The sequence below is a fragment of the Pongo abelii genome, chromosome 16, assembly GCF_028885655.2.
Source record: "Pongo abelii isolate AG06213 chromosome 16, NHGRI_mPonAbe1-v2.0_pri, whole genome shotgun sequence".
Taxonomy (NCBI): Eukaryota; Metazoa; Chordata; class Mammalia; order Primates; family Hominidae; genus Pongo; species Pongo abelii.
In genome coordinates this window covers 13,781,757-13,795,099 of record NC_072001.2, presented here as the reverse complement: position 1 = coordinate 13,795,099, position 13,343 = coordinate 13,781,757, and the positions used below count along the sequence as shown (strand labels likewise).

The 13,343-nt window shown below is 42.9% G+C and overlaps 1 protein-coding gene across 6 annotated transcripts in view; it reads right to left on the bottom strand.

The window, feature by feature from the left end:
* Positions 1–2,757: 2,757 nt before the first annotated feature.
* Positions 2,758–13,343, bottom strand: part of TUBGCP5 (tubulin gamma complex component 5) — a 40,541-nt gene continuing 29,955 nt past the window's right edge. For 4 of the 6 annotated variants that reach the window (XM_002825197.3, XM_009249597.3, XM_063716341.1 and 1 more), the window contains 8 exons: positions 12,291–12,473; positions 9,856–9,940; positions 9,640–9,760; positions 9,016–9,194; positions 7,690–7,815; positions 6,672–6,760; positions 4,170–4,270; positions 2,758–3,447 (listed from right to left, as the gene is read on the bottom strand). In XM_002825197.3, the coding sequence (XP_002825243.1) occupies positions 3,401–3,447; positions 4,170–4,270; positions 6,672–6,760; positions 7,690–7,815; positions 9,016–9,194; positions 9,640–9,760; positions 9,856–9,940; positions 12,291–12,473 (931 nt within the window). In that variant the 3' untranslated portion in view covers positions 2,758–3,400. The remainder of the gene's footprint in view (positions 3,448–4,169; positions 4,271–6,671; positions 6,761–7,689; positions 7,816–9,015; positions 9,195–9,639; positions 9,761–9,855; positions 9,941–12,290; positions 12,474–13,343) is intronic. The other 2 variants (XM_063716338.1, XM_063716339.1) reach the window with 1 other exon arrangement.

Here is a 13,343-nt window from a genome sequence, read left to right as displayed (position 1 = left end):
AGGCTGAGGCCAGAGGACTACTTGGGCCCAGGAATTCACATCACCCGGGGAACACAGTAAGACCTCGTCTTTTTAATTTTTATTTTCTTTAATTTTTGAATCAGAGTCTCACTCTATCACCCAGGCCGAAGTGCTATGGTGTGATCTTGGCTCACTGCCACCTCTACCTCCCAGGTTTAAGCAATTCTCATGCCTCAGCCTCCCCAGAGTAGCTGGGACTACAAGTGTCTGCCACCATATCTAGCTATTTTTTGTATTTTTAGTAGAGATGGAGTTTTACCACGTTGGCCAGGCGGGTCTCAAACTCCTGGCCTCAAGTGATCGGCCTGCCTCGGCCTCCCAAAGTGCTGAGATTACAGGCATGAGCCACTGCAGCTGGCTGAAAACCCATCTCTTCCAAAAAAATATAAAAAATTAGCTGTGTATGGTGGTGCATACCTGTAGTCTCAGCTACTCAGGAGGCTGAGGGAGGAGTGCTTGGTCCCTGGAGGTTGAGGCTTCAGTGAGCCAAGACTGTGCCAATGCACTCCAGCCTGGGCAACAGAGCAAGACCTTGCATCAGTGAAAAAAAAAAAAGCTTGTCTTACTAATTTTAAATGCCTTCATATACTCTGAACATAGTTACTTCTGGACACCCTGGGCAACAGTGTTGCCTCTGGGCATGACATGGTTCCTGAAAGGGGGTAAGGGGAAATGTTCTCTCCCAGTCTATGGCCTGTATTACCATTTTCCTAGCAATGTTTTTTGGTGATGTCAAATTCACCAATATTTCCTTTTTTTTTTGAGACGGAGTCTTGCTCTGTCACCCAGGCTGGAGCGCAGTGGCGTGATCTCGGCTCACTGCAACCTCTGCCTCCCAGGTTCAAGCGATTCTCCTGTCTCAGCCTCCTGAGTAGCTGGGACTACAGGTGTGCACCACCACCCCCGGCTGATTTTTGTATTTTTAGTAGAGATGGGGTTTCCCCATACTGGTCAGGCTGGTCTGGAACTCTTGACCTCAGGTGATCCACCCACCTTGACCTCCCAAAGTGCTGGGATTGCAGACGTGAGCCACCGTGCTCGACCCCTTTTTTGATTTTATGTAAGAAATCTTTGTCTACCCCAAGTTTGTGGTGTTACTTTCCCATGTTTGCTTTTAGAAGCTTTCTAGTTCTAACTTCCATATTTTGTTGTTTCCAGTTCTACTTTCATATTTTTTTTTTTTCTTATTTTTTTTGAGACAGTCTCGCTCTGTCGCCCAGGCTGGAGTGCAGTGGCACGATCTTGGCTCACTGCAACCTCCGCCACCCAGGTTCAAGCAATTCTCCTGCTTCAGCCTCCTGAGTAGCTAGGATTACAGGCGTGCACCACCACGCCTGGCTAATTTTTGTATTTTTAGTAAAGACGAGGTTTCACCACATTGGCCAGGCTGGTCTCAAACTCCTGACCTCATGATCCACCTACCTCAGCTTCCCAAAGTGCTGGGATTGCAGACATGAGTCACTATGTGTGGGCTTTTTTTTTTTTTTTTTAAAGACAGTCTCGCTCTATAAAAAGAAAATATGGAAATATTTAATAGCATAATTTTATTCAAAATGTAACTGGTTAGCTCACAAAAATTGCTCAGAAATATTGCCAGGCACAGTGGCTCATGCCTGTAATCCCAGCACTTTGGGAGGCTGAGGGGGGGGGGCGTGGATCACCTGAGGCCAGGAGTTCGAGACCAGTCTGGCCAACAAGGTGAAACCCTGTCTCTACTAAAAATACAAAAATTAGCTGGGCGTGGTGGTGCACGCCTGCGATCCCAGCTACTCGGGAGGCTGAGGCAGGAGAATCGCTTGAATCCAGGAGGCAGAGGTTGTAGTGAACCGAGATTGTGCCACTGCACTCCAGCCTAGGTAACAGTGAGACTCCGTTTCAAAAAACAAGGAAATACCAAACAATAATATGTACCAACAGTTGGCCCTAAGTGAAGTTGGCCTTTTACATTTATCACTATCGGTTGAAGCTATTTTCCATGTGGAACTTCTCAGGCACATAAAACATATATACATTTCTTTCTTTTTTTTTGTTGGAGACAAGGTCTTGTTCTGTTGTCCAGGCTGGAGTGCAGTGATGCAATCATGGCTCACTGCAGCCTCGACCTCCTGGTCTCAAGTGATCCTCCCACCTCAGCCTCCCAAGTAGCTGGGACCACAGGCATGTGCCACCATGCTTGGCTAATTTTTTTTTTTTTTTTGGAGTCTTCCTCTGTCACTCAGGATGGAGTGCAGTGGCATAATCTAGGCTCACTGCAACCTCTGCCTCCTGGGTTCAAGTGATTCTCCTGCCTCAGCCTCCCAAGCAGCTGGGATTACAGATGTGTACCACCACGCCTGGCTAATTTTTTTGTATTTTTAGTAGAGACGGGGTTTTACCACATTGGCCAGGCTGGTCTTGAACTCCTGACCTCAGATGATCTGCCCACCTTGGCCTCCCAAAGTGCTGGGAATACAGGGGTGAGCCACTGCGCCCAGCCCTTGGCTAATTTTTACGTTTTTTTTGTAGAGATGGGGTCTCATATGTTGCCTAGGCAGGTCTTAAACTCCTGGCCTCAAGGAAGCCTCTCACCTCAGTCTTTCAAAGTGCCGGGATTACAGGCTTGAGAGACTACACCCAGCCAAAATATAAACATTTCTAGGACAGCTAAATCTAAGACAACTTTTAGGGAAGACAACATGTAAAACTCTATATAAAAAGCTTCCGTGACTGAAGGACAGCAGCAAAAGGATAATAAAATAATTTTAAGTCCTTTAATTTATTTTGAATATCAGTAATTACATTTTCAAAATATGATATAATTTAAAGGTATCAGTACCATAAATCTGTATCTTACAGTAGGAAATATAAGAGTAAACAGCCTATATACACTTTGTACTACTGACATAATTTTATGTACACAACTCTATACAGTATCTACTAATCTCCAGAAAACCCACCTACAATCCATCTGTCTGGACTGTGGGCAAGTGGTTCTTTTTGAGTCAGGGTCTCACTCTGTCACCCAGGTTGTACTGCAGTAGTACAATCATGGCTTACTGCAGCCTTGACCTCCTGGGCTCAAGTGATCCTCCCATCTTCGCCTCCTGAGTAGCTGGGACTACAGGCACACACCACCGTGTCTGGATACATTTTGTATTTCTGGTAGACATGGGGTTTCACCATGTTGCCCAGGCTGGCCTCAAACTCCTGGGCTCAAGTGATCCGCCTGTCTTGGCCTCCCATCGTGCTGGGATTAGAGGCATGAGCGACTGTGACAGGCTGACTGTGGACAAGTTTTACAAATAAACCAAAATAAAAATATTCTCCCTTTTCAGCTGCACATGGTGGAAATGTACATGTATGATGATAAAGTCGGAGATATTTATTACACTGAAGACATTTAACTTTGTTCCATGCCAGCCATGAGTGACAGCGCTAGAGATTCCACTGTGGGAAGAATAAAAATAAGGTTAAAACAATAGGTTTAAATGTTGAAAAAAATTTTTTTTTTTGAAGACGGGTCCCATTCTGTCACCCAGGCTAGAGTGCAATGGTACGATCTTGGCTCACTGCAACCTCCACCTTCCGGATTCAAGCAATTTTCCTGCATCAGCCTGCTGTGTAGCCGGGATTTCAGGCATGTGCCACCATGCCTAGCTAATTTTTGTATTTTTAGTAGAGACGGGGTTTTGCCATGTAGGCCAGGCTGGTCTCCAACTCCTGACCTTAAGTGATTTGCTCGACCTCCCAAAAGGCTGGGATTAGAGGCATGAGCCACTGTGCCAGGCCAGGAGCTTTAAATTCCTAAAAAAAATTTTTAGGAAGTCTAGCTTTTGAAAAGAAATAAGTTACAAAAACTACACGATAGTGAAGTGTGACAGAAATCTATTCTGCCATCGACTTTATTTAATAGGAGTTTTAGAAATCTGTTGTAATAAATGGTATACCAGAAAGTAAGATCCTCAGGGCTTACAAATATTTGATATTCACTCACCTCACTGTAATGCTTAAAAAGCAATTCAAAGCATGGGACAACTGCTAAGGGACTATTCAGTTTTGAAAATGGTGAGAATTTCTAATTCTTCATGTGATCAGTAACAAAACAATGACACATACACTTAGTTACAAGGAAATACAGAGGTAGAAATATTTTAACATGATATACTCACAATGGGGAAAGGATCCTCTACAGACGGCTTTGTTTAAAATGGTTACAAGAAACATATGGCAGTTTTTAAAATCAGACTCCATTTTCTCTATAGATTCCATTCTAGGAATAAAAGTAAATTTCAATTAAGTAAGTGCATTGCGGGTATATAAGTAAGCTTCAAGATATCTGTGGAGTTAATTTCAAATGTATTTTGGTTTAATTATTTAAAATCCTAAATCTAAAGATTATAAAATAAAACACATAACGTCCTACCCTACTTCAAAATAAAAAATGTCAAAGTGTTTCAAAGGAAGTTTCATTAGGATATAAAACTGTGCTGTTTCCAGATAGTATCTAGTTCTGGAACTAGGATGACAAAGGATACTCCCTTTTCCTTTATACAGTTCTGTTTTCATTGTTTACAAGCAAACATTCTCTTTGAAATAAAGAAAACATTAAGAATATAAAACTTAAAATTTGAAATTATTTTTAAAAAGGCTTTTTTTCTTTTTGAGATGGAGTCTTGCTCTGTCGCCCATGCCGGAGTGCAGTGGCACGATGTCGGCTCACTGTAACCTCTGCCTCTTGGATTCAAGTGATTCTCCTGCCTCAGCCTCCTGAGTAGCTAGGATTACAGATGCCCACCACAATGTCTGGCTAATTTTTGTATTTTTAGTAGAGATGGGGTTTCGCCATTTTGGTCAGGCTGGTCTCGAACTCCTGACCTCGGCTGATCTGCCCCCACTGGCCTCCCAAAGTGCTGGGACTGCAGTTGTGAGCCATGGAGCCCGGCTGCCTTTTTTTTTTTTTTTAAGACAGAGTTTTGCTCTTGTTGCCCAGGCTGGAGTGCAATGTAGCGATCTTGGCTAACCACACCACAACCTCTGCCTCCTGGGTTCAGCGATTCTCCTGTCTCAGCCTACCAAGTAGCTGGGATTACAGGCATGCACCACCACGCCCGGCTAATTTTGTATTTTTAGTAGAGATGGAGTTTCTCCACGTTGGTCAGGCTGGTCTTGAACTCCTGACCTCAGGAGATCCGCCCACCTTGGCCTCTCAAAGCGTTGGGTTACAGGCGTGAGCCACTGCGCTCGGCTTTTTTTTTTTTTTAAAAAGAGAAATATCAAACACATGTAAGAGAGAACTTCAGAAGGGGTTTCCATGGCCCACTGCCCAGCCATGGCAGGTGCCACCCAGATGCCAAGCTTACACCTCCACAGCCCCACCACAATATTCAGAAGCAAACAGGAGACATCAGAGCACCACAGTCATGAATATTTCTTAAGTATAAATGTATACTTTAAAGATAAAGATTCCTTTCAAAACACAGCCACACCACCATTTGCTCAAAAATATCATCTAATAGCATTCACGCAAATTTCACATTGCTTCTACAATTTTTTCACTTTTTGGCTTTAAGTCTCAATCAGGAACAATTAACTTATCCATAAACTGCGATGGTTGATAGGCTTCTTAAGTTCCTCACCCCCGTATTTTTCTCACATCTATTTGTAAAATAAACTGAAAGAGTTGAATTTCAGCAAAGCATATGCAGCAGTGTTATTTCTCCTCCACCCCAAAGTGAGACAAAAAAAAAAAGAAGAAAAAAAAAAGCAAAATATATTTTGCACACTTTGAGCCAGCAATATAAAGCTGAAGACTTTTATTTCCATCCCTGCAGGTATGCCTTCATCTACTATCTTAGTTTCTTGATTCCGAGTACAGCCAATGGCAGATTTCGAATTATACTAGCACTCAAATGAACTCTTACCTCCCTACTGACATGGAGTAAGTAGTCAACCAAACATGCACTTTTATTTCATGGAAGTAACAGCAGAATTACTGTTGCACTGACTTTATAAACAGGACGGGTAACAAAATATTGAGTTGTACACTGGAGTTAACAGTAGAGGATGGCAGTGCTAGAGAGAACTGCTCCCCGGCCACTTCCCCTGATTCAGTGCACTTGCCTATGTGATGTGTGTGAATAACCAACACTCTCAAAACACAGCATCTTTTAGAGCTCATCCAAAATACAACTTTGGAGAATAGTCTAGCATGATGTCCAGAATTTGGTTTAAAATAATTCAGCAAGTGTGACTGGGGAGGTGGGCACAGACATGACAGAGCTGTCCTCACTGGCACAGTTGAAGCAGGTGCCATCACGGCGTTCACAACACTGTCCTTGCCACTTCAGTTTGAAGGTGTCCATGATAAAAATTTAACAAAACGTACACGATATAACATGGGTATAATCTAAAAATGTTTGCTTGTTTAAATCAGAAGACCTCAGATTTTTAAAAATGTTTTACTTCTCACAAAATACTTGCACTTCTTTTTTTTTTTTTAAAGACTGGGTCTTGCTATGTTGCCCAGGATGGTCTTGAACTCCTGGGGTCAAGCAATCCTCCCCCTCCCAGCCTCCTGAGTGGCTGGGAAGACCCTGTCTCTAAAAAAAAGGGAAGCTGAAGCTGAAGCTGAAATGGTCACAGCGCAGATGCTTCAGAAATCACATACTTACCGCCAAGTGCCCAGGCCTGCCTGCCAACCGTCTGCAAACATGAGAGCCAAGTTCAACACCTTCATGATAGCTTCTTTCACAAAGCTGACCTGGAGACCAAAGTCACAGAACACAAACTGTGTAACTAGGTTTGGACACCGATACCAACACTTTTACCTATTTTAAATGAATCACAGAAAAAGTTCATCACCACAGTGACTGCCTTCTGTGTATATGGAAGGGTACTAGGCTCTGAATCATGCCCATTTGGGACCAGGCACATGCATTCACTGAATGTAAGATACAGGTGATATTAGCAGGACAGTCAAACCAACGAAACAAACTATTAAGACCTTTTCCTGTGATGGCCATTTAAATTCACCAATGAAACTAGGACAAATAATTCCAATGGTTTTAACATTACTGAATTCTATCTATTCACATGAAGTGGACATGCTATTGCTCCACAACTGCAGACACAATTTTCCAACTGAATCCAAGAGTAACGCAGAGTAAGTGTTGACTATCACACAAAGTTCTCATGTTGCTCTTAGATACAATTTCTACGAATAGGGCACTCCTCCTTCTGGTTTTTTTAAGACACAAGGTCTTGCTCTGTTACCCAAGCTGGAGTGCAGAGTGCAGTGGGGTCAGATCATAGTTCACTGCAGCCTCAAACTCCTGGCCTCAAACAATGCTCCCACCTCAGCCTTCCAAGCAGCTGGGCCTCCAGGTATGCACCACCATGTCTGCTAATCTTTTTAATTTTTTGTAAACACAGAGTCTTGCTATGTTGCCCAGGCTGGTCTTGAACTCTTGGCCTCTTAAGATCTGCCCACCTCAGTTTCCCAATATGCTGGGATTACAGGCATGAGCCATTGTGGCCGGCCTGGGGCATTTGTTTGTAACCTCATTTGATCTGGTTCTTCCTTAAAGAATATTCTGCAGGACAGAAGCTTAATCATCATAAAATTCCAAAGCAGGCAGATAGCGCCACTCGCCCAGCAGTGGCCACATCTGCAGGAGACATCTCATGTACCTTTTCTCTCAGCAGACACCGGTCATGGATGGTTGACAGATACCTATAGTGAATTTTAATCAATTGATCTAAATCCTTGGCTTCCTCAACTTGATGTTGAAACTCCAGCCCCGTACTGTGTAGAATCTTGGAAGAGAAAGATAAAAAGCTTAATCAGCAGCCTTCTTTGAGGACTTGTGTGCTGCACACAAATCTTTTTTACTAAGCTCTTCTACTCCTCTCAAATTCTTCCTTCAATAAGCACATCTAGAAAGTTTCATAAAGTACCATTCTTCAAATGCTGGCTGGATACTCTGGCGTTCTGATCCTAAGAGGACGGCGGGGGCAATCCTGTAGGACGCCCACTTGCAGAGTGAATGAATGAACGCCAAACTCTGGACTAACAGACTTCCTGGCAGGAAGGGGCAAGTACATTAAACTGTATATAAGACACATCGATAAAAAAAAAATCAAGTAAATGTGTTACTTTTATATGAATAATTATAGTGAATTTATGTTTCTTAAGTTCCTTTTCTCATACATTGATCTTTCTCTAAAATGAGTATAAGTATACTTCAAATAAAAAACAAAGAAAAAACTTAAACTCTTATCATTTACTCTTAACAATTAGGGACTTAATGAAGGCCAACTTTGTGAAGGCAGTAATGCAGTCAGGGGAAACATGGAGCCCCTCTGCCATAGCCTTCCCATCCAAAACACAGGCTTCAGTGGCTCACTTCACCCAAGCAAGGTGGGTTTCAGAACTCACAGACCAGGTATAAACAGGTCTAAACAACAGTTCAAACCCCAAATGCATACTGTCCTCTAATAATACTGCTCTTGTTCCAATTTCTGAACGCTTCTTTCAGAACTTCCTCTAGAACTGGCTTTTAGATGTATCAGAAAAATAATTTCATTTACTTTGTAGTGAGTTCTTGTTTTTAAGAAAAAAGTCTATAACCTGGCTGCATCTTCCTCCCACACACCGTAGTGGATTTTGGCTGTTATTAAACATTGGAACCATTTTTTAGGGACAGCTGTCACCACTATTGAAACCTAAAGGACTATGCAGCACATTCTGAAGGCAATTCCAGAAGACGAGCTGTGGCTGTGCCTGTCCCCAGGGGCTGCTGGACAGGAGGGACAGCAGCCTCTGGATACACATATTCCGGTATATTTACAAAAACATTCCTCCCATTGCCATGTTATTTTATGATCAAATTTGCTACATGTCCCGTTTTCACAGTCTGTAGGTATTTTGTATTTATAAACATATTATGAGTAATTCTCTACGAATAACTGTATAGATACGACGATAGAACTGAAGCAGATGGGAGAGGCACAAACCCTGGTCATGATGTAGTTGTGCAAGCTGTTCACGAAATGCATGAGCTTCACTCTTAAGAGGAACATGCGATGAATCTGCTGTCTTACTGGTTCTTTTTGTGGTCCGAACTGAGCAACTGTGTCTTGTTCATGTATAAGGCCGCCTTTAAGTCGTGGTTTTTCCGCAGTACTAACCAGTTCTATAAAACATTGGAAGAGCAAAGTGGACAGAAAGAGCATCAACTCAAACCCCACTGCACCATGACACCTGGCAGAAACTCTGATGGATGTGGCCCTGGCACCACAGAAAGCACTGGCAGGGGTGGCAGGAAGTGAACCTCAGTGCCTCTGGAAGGTGCAGTGGGAAAAGTTTCCTGTGTCACTTTTCCTAATCAAGTTGTTGCATTTCAGATCAACTGTACACACAACTTCCTGATCTTCCTTTCAGGTATTTGATGTCCATAAAACTACTGCTAGAATACGCACCATTTTGCCATTTGTGTACACATAAAAAATGATCAACAACCACCAACTTCTTTTTTTTTTTTTCCAGATCCCCGTATGCTTCCCCGTATGCTTCCCTTTCTTTTATTAAGGGCTAAAATTAAATTAAATTACAATTTATCTGCTGAAAACAAATCTTACCACCAAAAAGTAAAACATCCAGACTATATTTTGCCCACTTTATTTGCAATAAGAGAAGAAACACTTGATTATAAATTTTTTGACATTCCAAACTTATAACAATGTCCACGGGCCATGGGACCTATGAAACAAAAACAAAATTAGAAAGTAACCCATTATTTGCATGTTTTAATGTTAGCAGAAAACACGGTTTATACAAAGAATATCAGCATATACCTTGTAGCTGAGGGTCAGACCATCTAAGATATGAACAGGCAGCTTCTTCTTAGCTGTGTCAACATTTTCAAAAGATATAGATAGACTAAAGAAAGAAATTCCAGTTTTAGTTTGTGAAAGCAGTATGTCACATAAAAATGCTCTTTTAAAATAATTGGTATTTCATTTACATAATATTCCCCAAAAGATACTGCATTTCATAAAAGAAATGCAAACATTCCAACAAATGTATCTCTTCTAACATATATTCCAGAGCAGAAATTTGGATTTAGAAATAACAGAGAGGGGAAAACTTTTAAATAATGAGTTTAGTTACAGAAGAGACACTTAACAATGGTAGTAATCAGAAAAAAGATGAAGCTGAGGAAGACAGTAAACTTCAGGCAATGGCCGGGAAGACGAAGCCTCTGCTGAGGTTGGGGGTAGGCAGGAGAGGGTGAGCAGAGCAGCTCGAGGGAGCCGAACATGCGGTGAGAGTATTGCTTCGAGCCCCATCGAGATGGGGTGGGGTCTGCTTCTACACCACAGGTGCTGTGCAGTGCTTCATTCACGAGTTCCTCAGACAGGTTTGAATGTGACTCACAGGGGAAAGCAAGCATCAAACATGGACATGAAAATGTCCAAGTGCCAGGCACTATTATGTGTCCTTAGCTCATTTAATCCTCAAAATACTCCCATCAGTGGTTCCTGAGAAATGATGTCCTCTTCCACAGTCACAGAGGCACTAAGAGGGGATGCCTGGATACATACGAAGAAGGTTTAAAGTGGGGAGTTAACTTCCCAATCAGAGATGTCACAGGGCAGTGTGTGATTATGAATTGGCTGATCCATGACACAGGCACTAGTCAGAATTTTTAGCTCTTTGCCGGGTGCGGTGGCTCACACCTGTAATCCCAGCACTTTGGGAGGCCGAGGCAGGAGGATCACGAGGTCAGGAGATCGAGACCATCCTGGCTAACCCGGTGAAACCCCGTCTCTATAAAAATATAAAAAATTCGCTGGGCGCCTGTAGTCCCAGCAACTCGGGAAGCTGAGGCAGGAGAATGGCATGAACCTGGGAGGCGGAGCTTGCAGTGAGTCGAGATTGTGCCACTGCACTCCAGCCTGGGTGACAGAGCAAGACTCCGTCTCAAAAAAAAGAATTTTTAGCTCTTAATGGCCTGATATGTATGCATTCACTCAGTGCTTAGTAGGCATCTACCAAATATTAATACTAAGGTGCTGCACTGAGCAGGCAATAGAAAGCCAATCTCTCTTCTCTCCAGGGACTCCCAGCCCAGTGCAGCACATGAAGACAAGGGGGATGTAGGAATGAGCAGACCTCTGCCGGGCCCATGAACTGGAGACTAAGTCACAGGGGGGCGGGAGGACAGCACTAGCAGACACCAGAAATATTCTGAAATCCCTGAAACGCGAAGGGAGATAGGAGAGAGAACATGGTGTGTATGTGTGCAAGACATGAGGCTGGGAAAATGGAGCCAGACAGTAAATATCTTTCTCCCTTCTGAGACAAAGCTTAGCCCATCTGTTAGGAGGCACCCACGGGGAGCACAGGGATGAGTGGTGGAAGTCACTGCTGGTGGTCTGAGGTCACCCTGGTGAGGGTCAAGTCTGTTTTGGTGGAAGGGAGTGAGGCTGAGAGACACAGAGGTCATTGGGGAGCTCTGAGCCAGTTCTGAGAGATCAGGGGCATTCTCTAGGAGGCAGGACTGAAAAACCTCATGTGTGGGAGCTCAGAGAGAGGAAGCACTGACTCCAGCCATGTGAAGGAGGCCACCAGACCCTGACAGGTTGTATGGTGGCAACTTTTTTCTTTTTTTATAGGGACGAGGTCCCACTATGTTGCCCAGGCTGGTTGCAAACTCCTGAGCTCAGGCAATCCTCCCACCTTGGCCTCCCAAAGTGCTGGGATTACTGGCATGAGCCACTGCCTCTGGCCATATGGTGGCATCTCAACGTCTTTTGTTGTTTAGCGAGAGAGTCACATAGCTAGCCTCTGCCTCAATTTTTTCTTGTTTTTTAAATGGAGTCTCATTCTTGTCACCCAGGCTGGAGTATAGTGGCATGATCTTGGCTCACTGCAACCTCTGCCTCCCAGGTTCAAGCAATTCTCTTGCTTCAGCCTCCCAAATAGCCGGGATTACAGGCGCCCACCACCATGCTGTTTGTATTTTTAGTAGAGACAGAGTTTCACCATGCTGGCCAGGCTGGTCTCGAACTCCTGACCTCAGGTGATCCACTACCTCTGCCTCCCAAAGTGCTGGGATTACAGGTGTAAGCCACCATGCCTGGCCTCCATTTTCCAAATAGTAAAATACTATTAGTAAAACTCATAGGAATAGTGAGGATAAAATAACATGTGTAATTCATAGAAGACTTATTGGCACATAGTTCATGGTACGCTAATTTAAATAAAGGTGGCGTCCATATTTTACCGTGAACTATCTTCAGGATAACGCTGTCCTACTGCTTCTTGGAGTTGGACATTAAGAAAAGACACATTCTGCCATGTTTCCTTTTCTCTTATTTTATCAAAAATTGATGTGTAGAAGTCATACATGGTATCTCCTCCTTCCATTAAGAAAAAATTCCTCATAGCTTGCAAGTATTCTACCAACCTGAATGGAGAGAAAATGAGTGACACTAAGATCTCTGGCGTTCGTAAGGCAGGATTCTGGATCAACAGCAGGTTTCGTACCCTGTTTTTAGTGAAACAAGTTTACATTCTACATTTATTAAAATTAGAAATATTAACACACCTCTTACACTTGTTCCAATAATAAAAACAGCATAGGTTTTCCTTTCATCATCAGAAAGTTTATCTTCTATAACATTATAGAAAATTGGGCAGTCACAAAAATGTAACAAAAAAAATCCAAATCCCATCATTTATGGTGGATTTCCATCATTAATATTTAATATCTGGAATGTTTCTTTCCTGTCTTCTCTTCTATGCGTTAAGAAAACCTAGTTCCTACCGTATTATATATCCTGCTTTTTAATTGCCATAATTTTTTTTTTTTTTTTGAGATGGAGTCTTGCTCTGTCGCCCAGGCTGGAGTGCAGTGTCCCGATCTTGGCTCACTGCAAGCTCTGCCTCCTGGGGTCACGCCATTCTCCTGCCTCAGCCTCCAGAGTAACTGGGACTACAGGCGCCCGGCACCACACCCGGCGAATTTTTTGTATTTTTAGTAGAGACGGGGTTTCACCGTGTTAGCCAGGATGCTCTCCATTTCCTGATCTCGTGATCCTCCCGCATCAGCCTCCCAAAGTGCTGGGATTACAGGCGTGAGCCACCGTGCTTGGCCTAATTGCCATAATTTTTATGAACTTTACAAAGTTCATATTTGGGTATGTATATGCCATATTTATGGATATGCCATAGTTTAAAAAACTAGTCATCTATCACTAAGTAATTTAGTGTTTTTCATTCTGATAACAAACTTTGTAATTTTTCTACAAACATTTTCTGTATTTCTTTTGGGAAA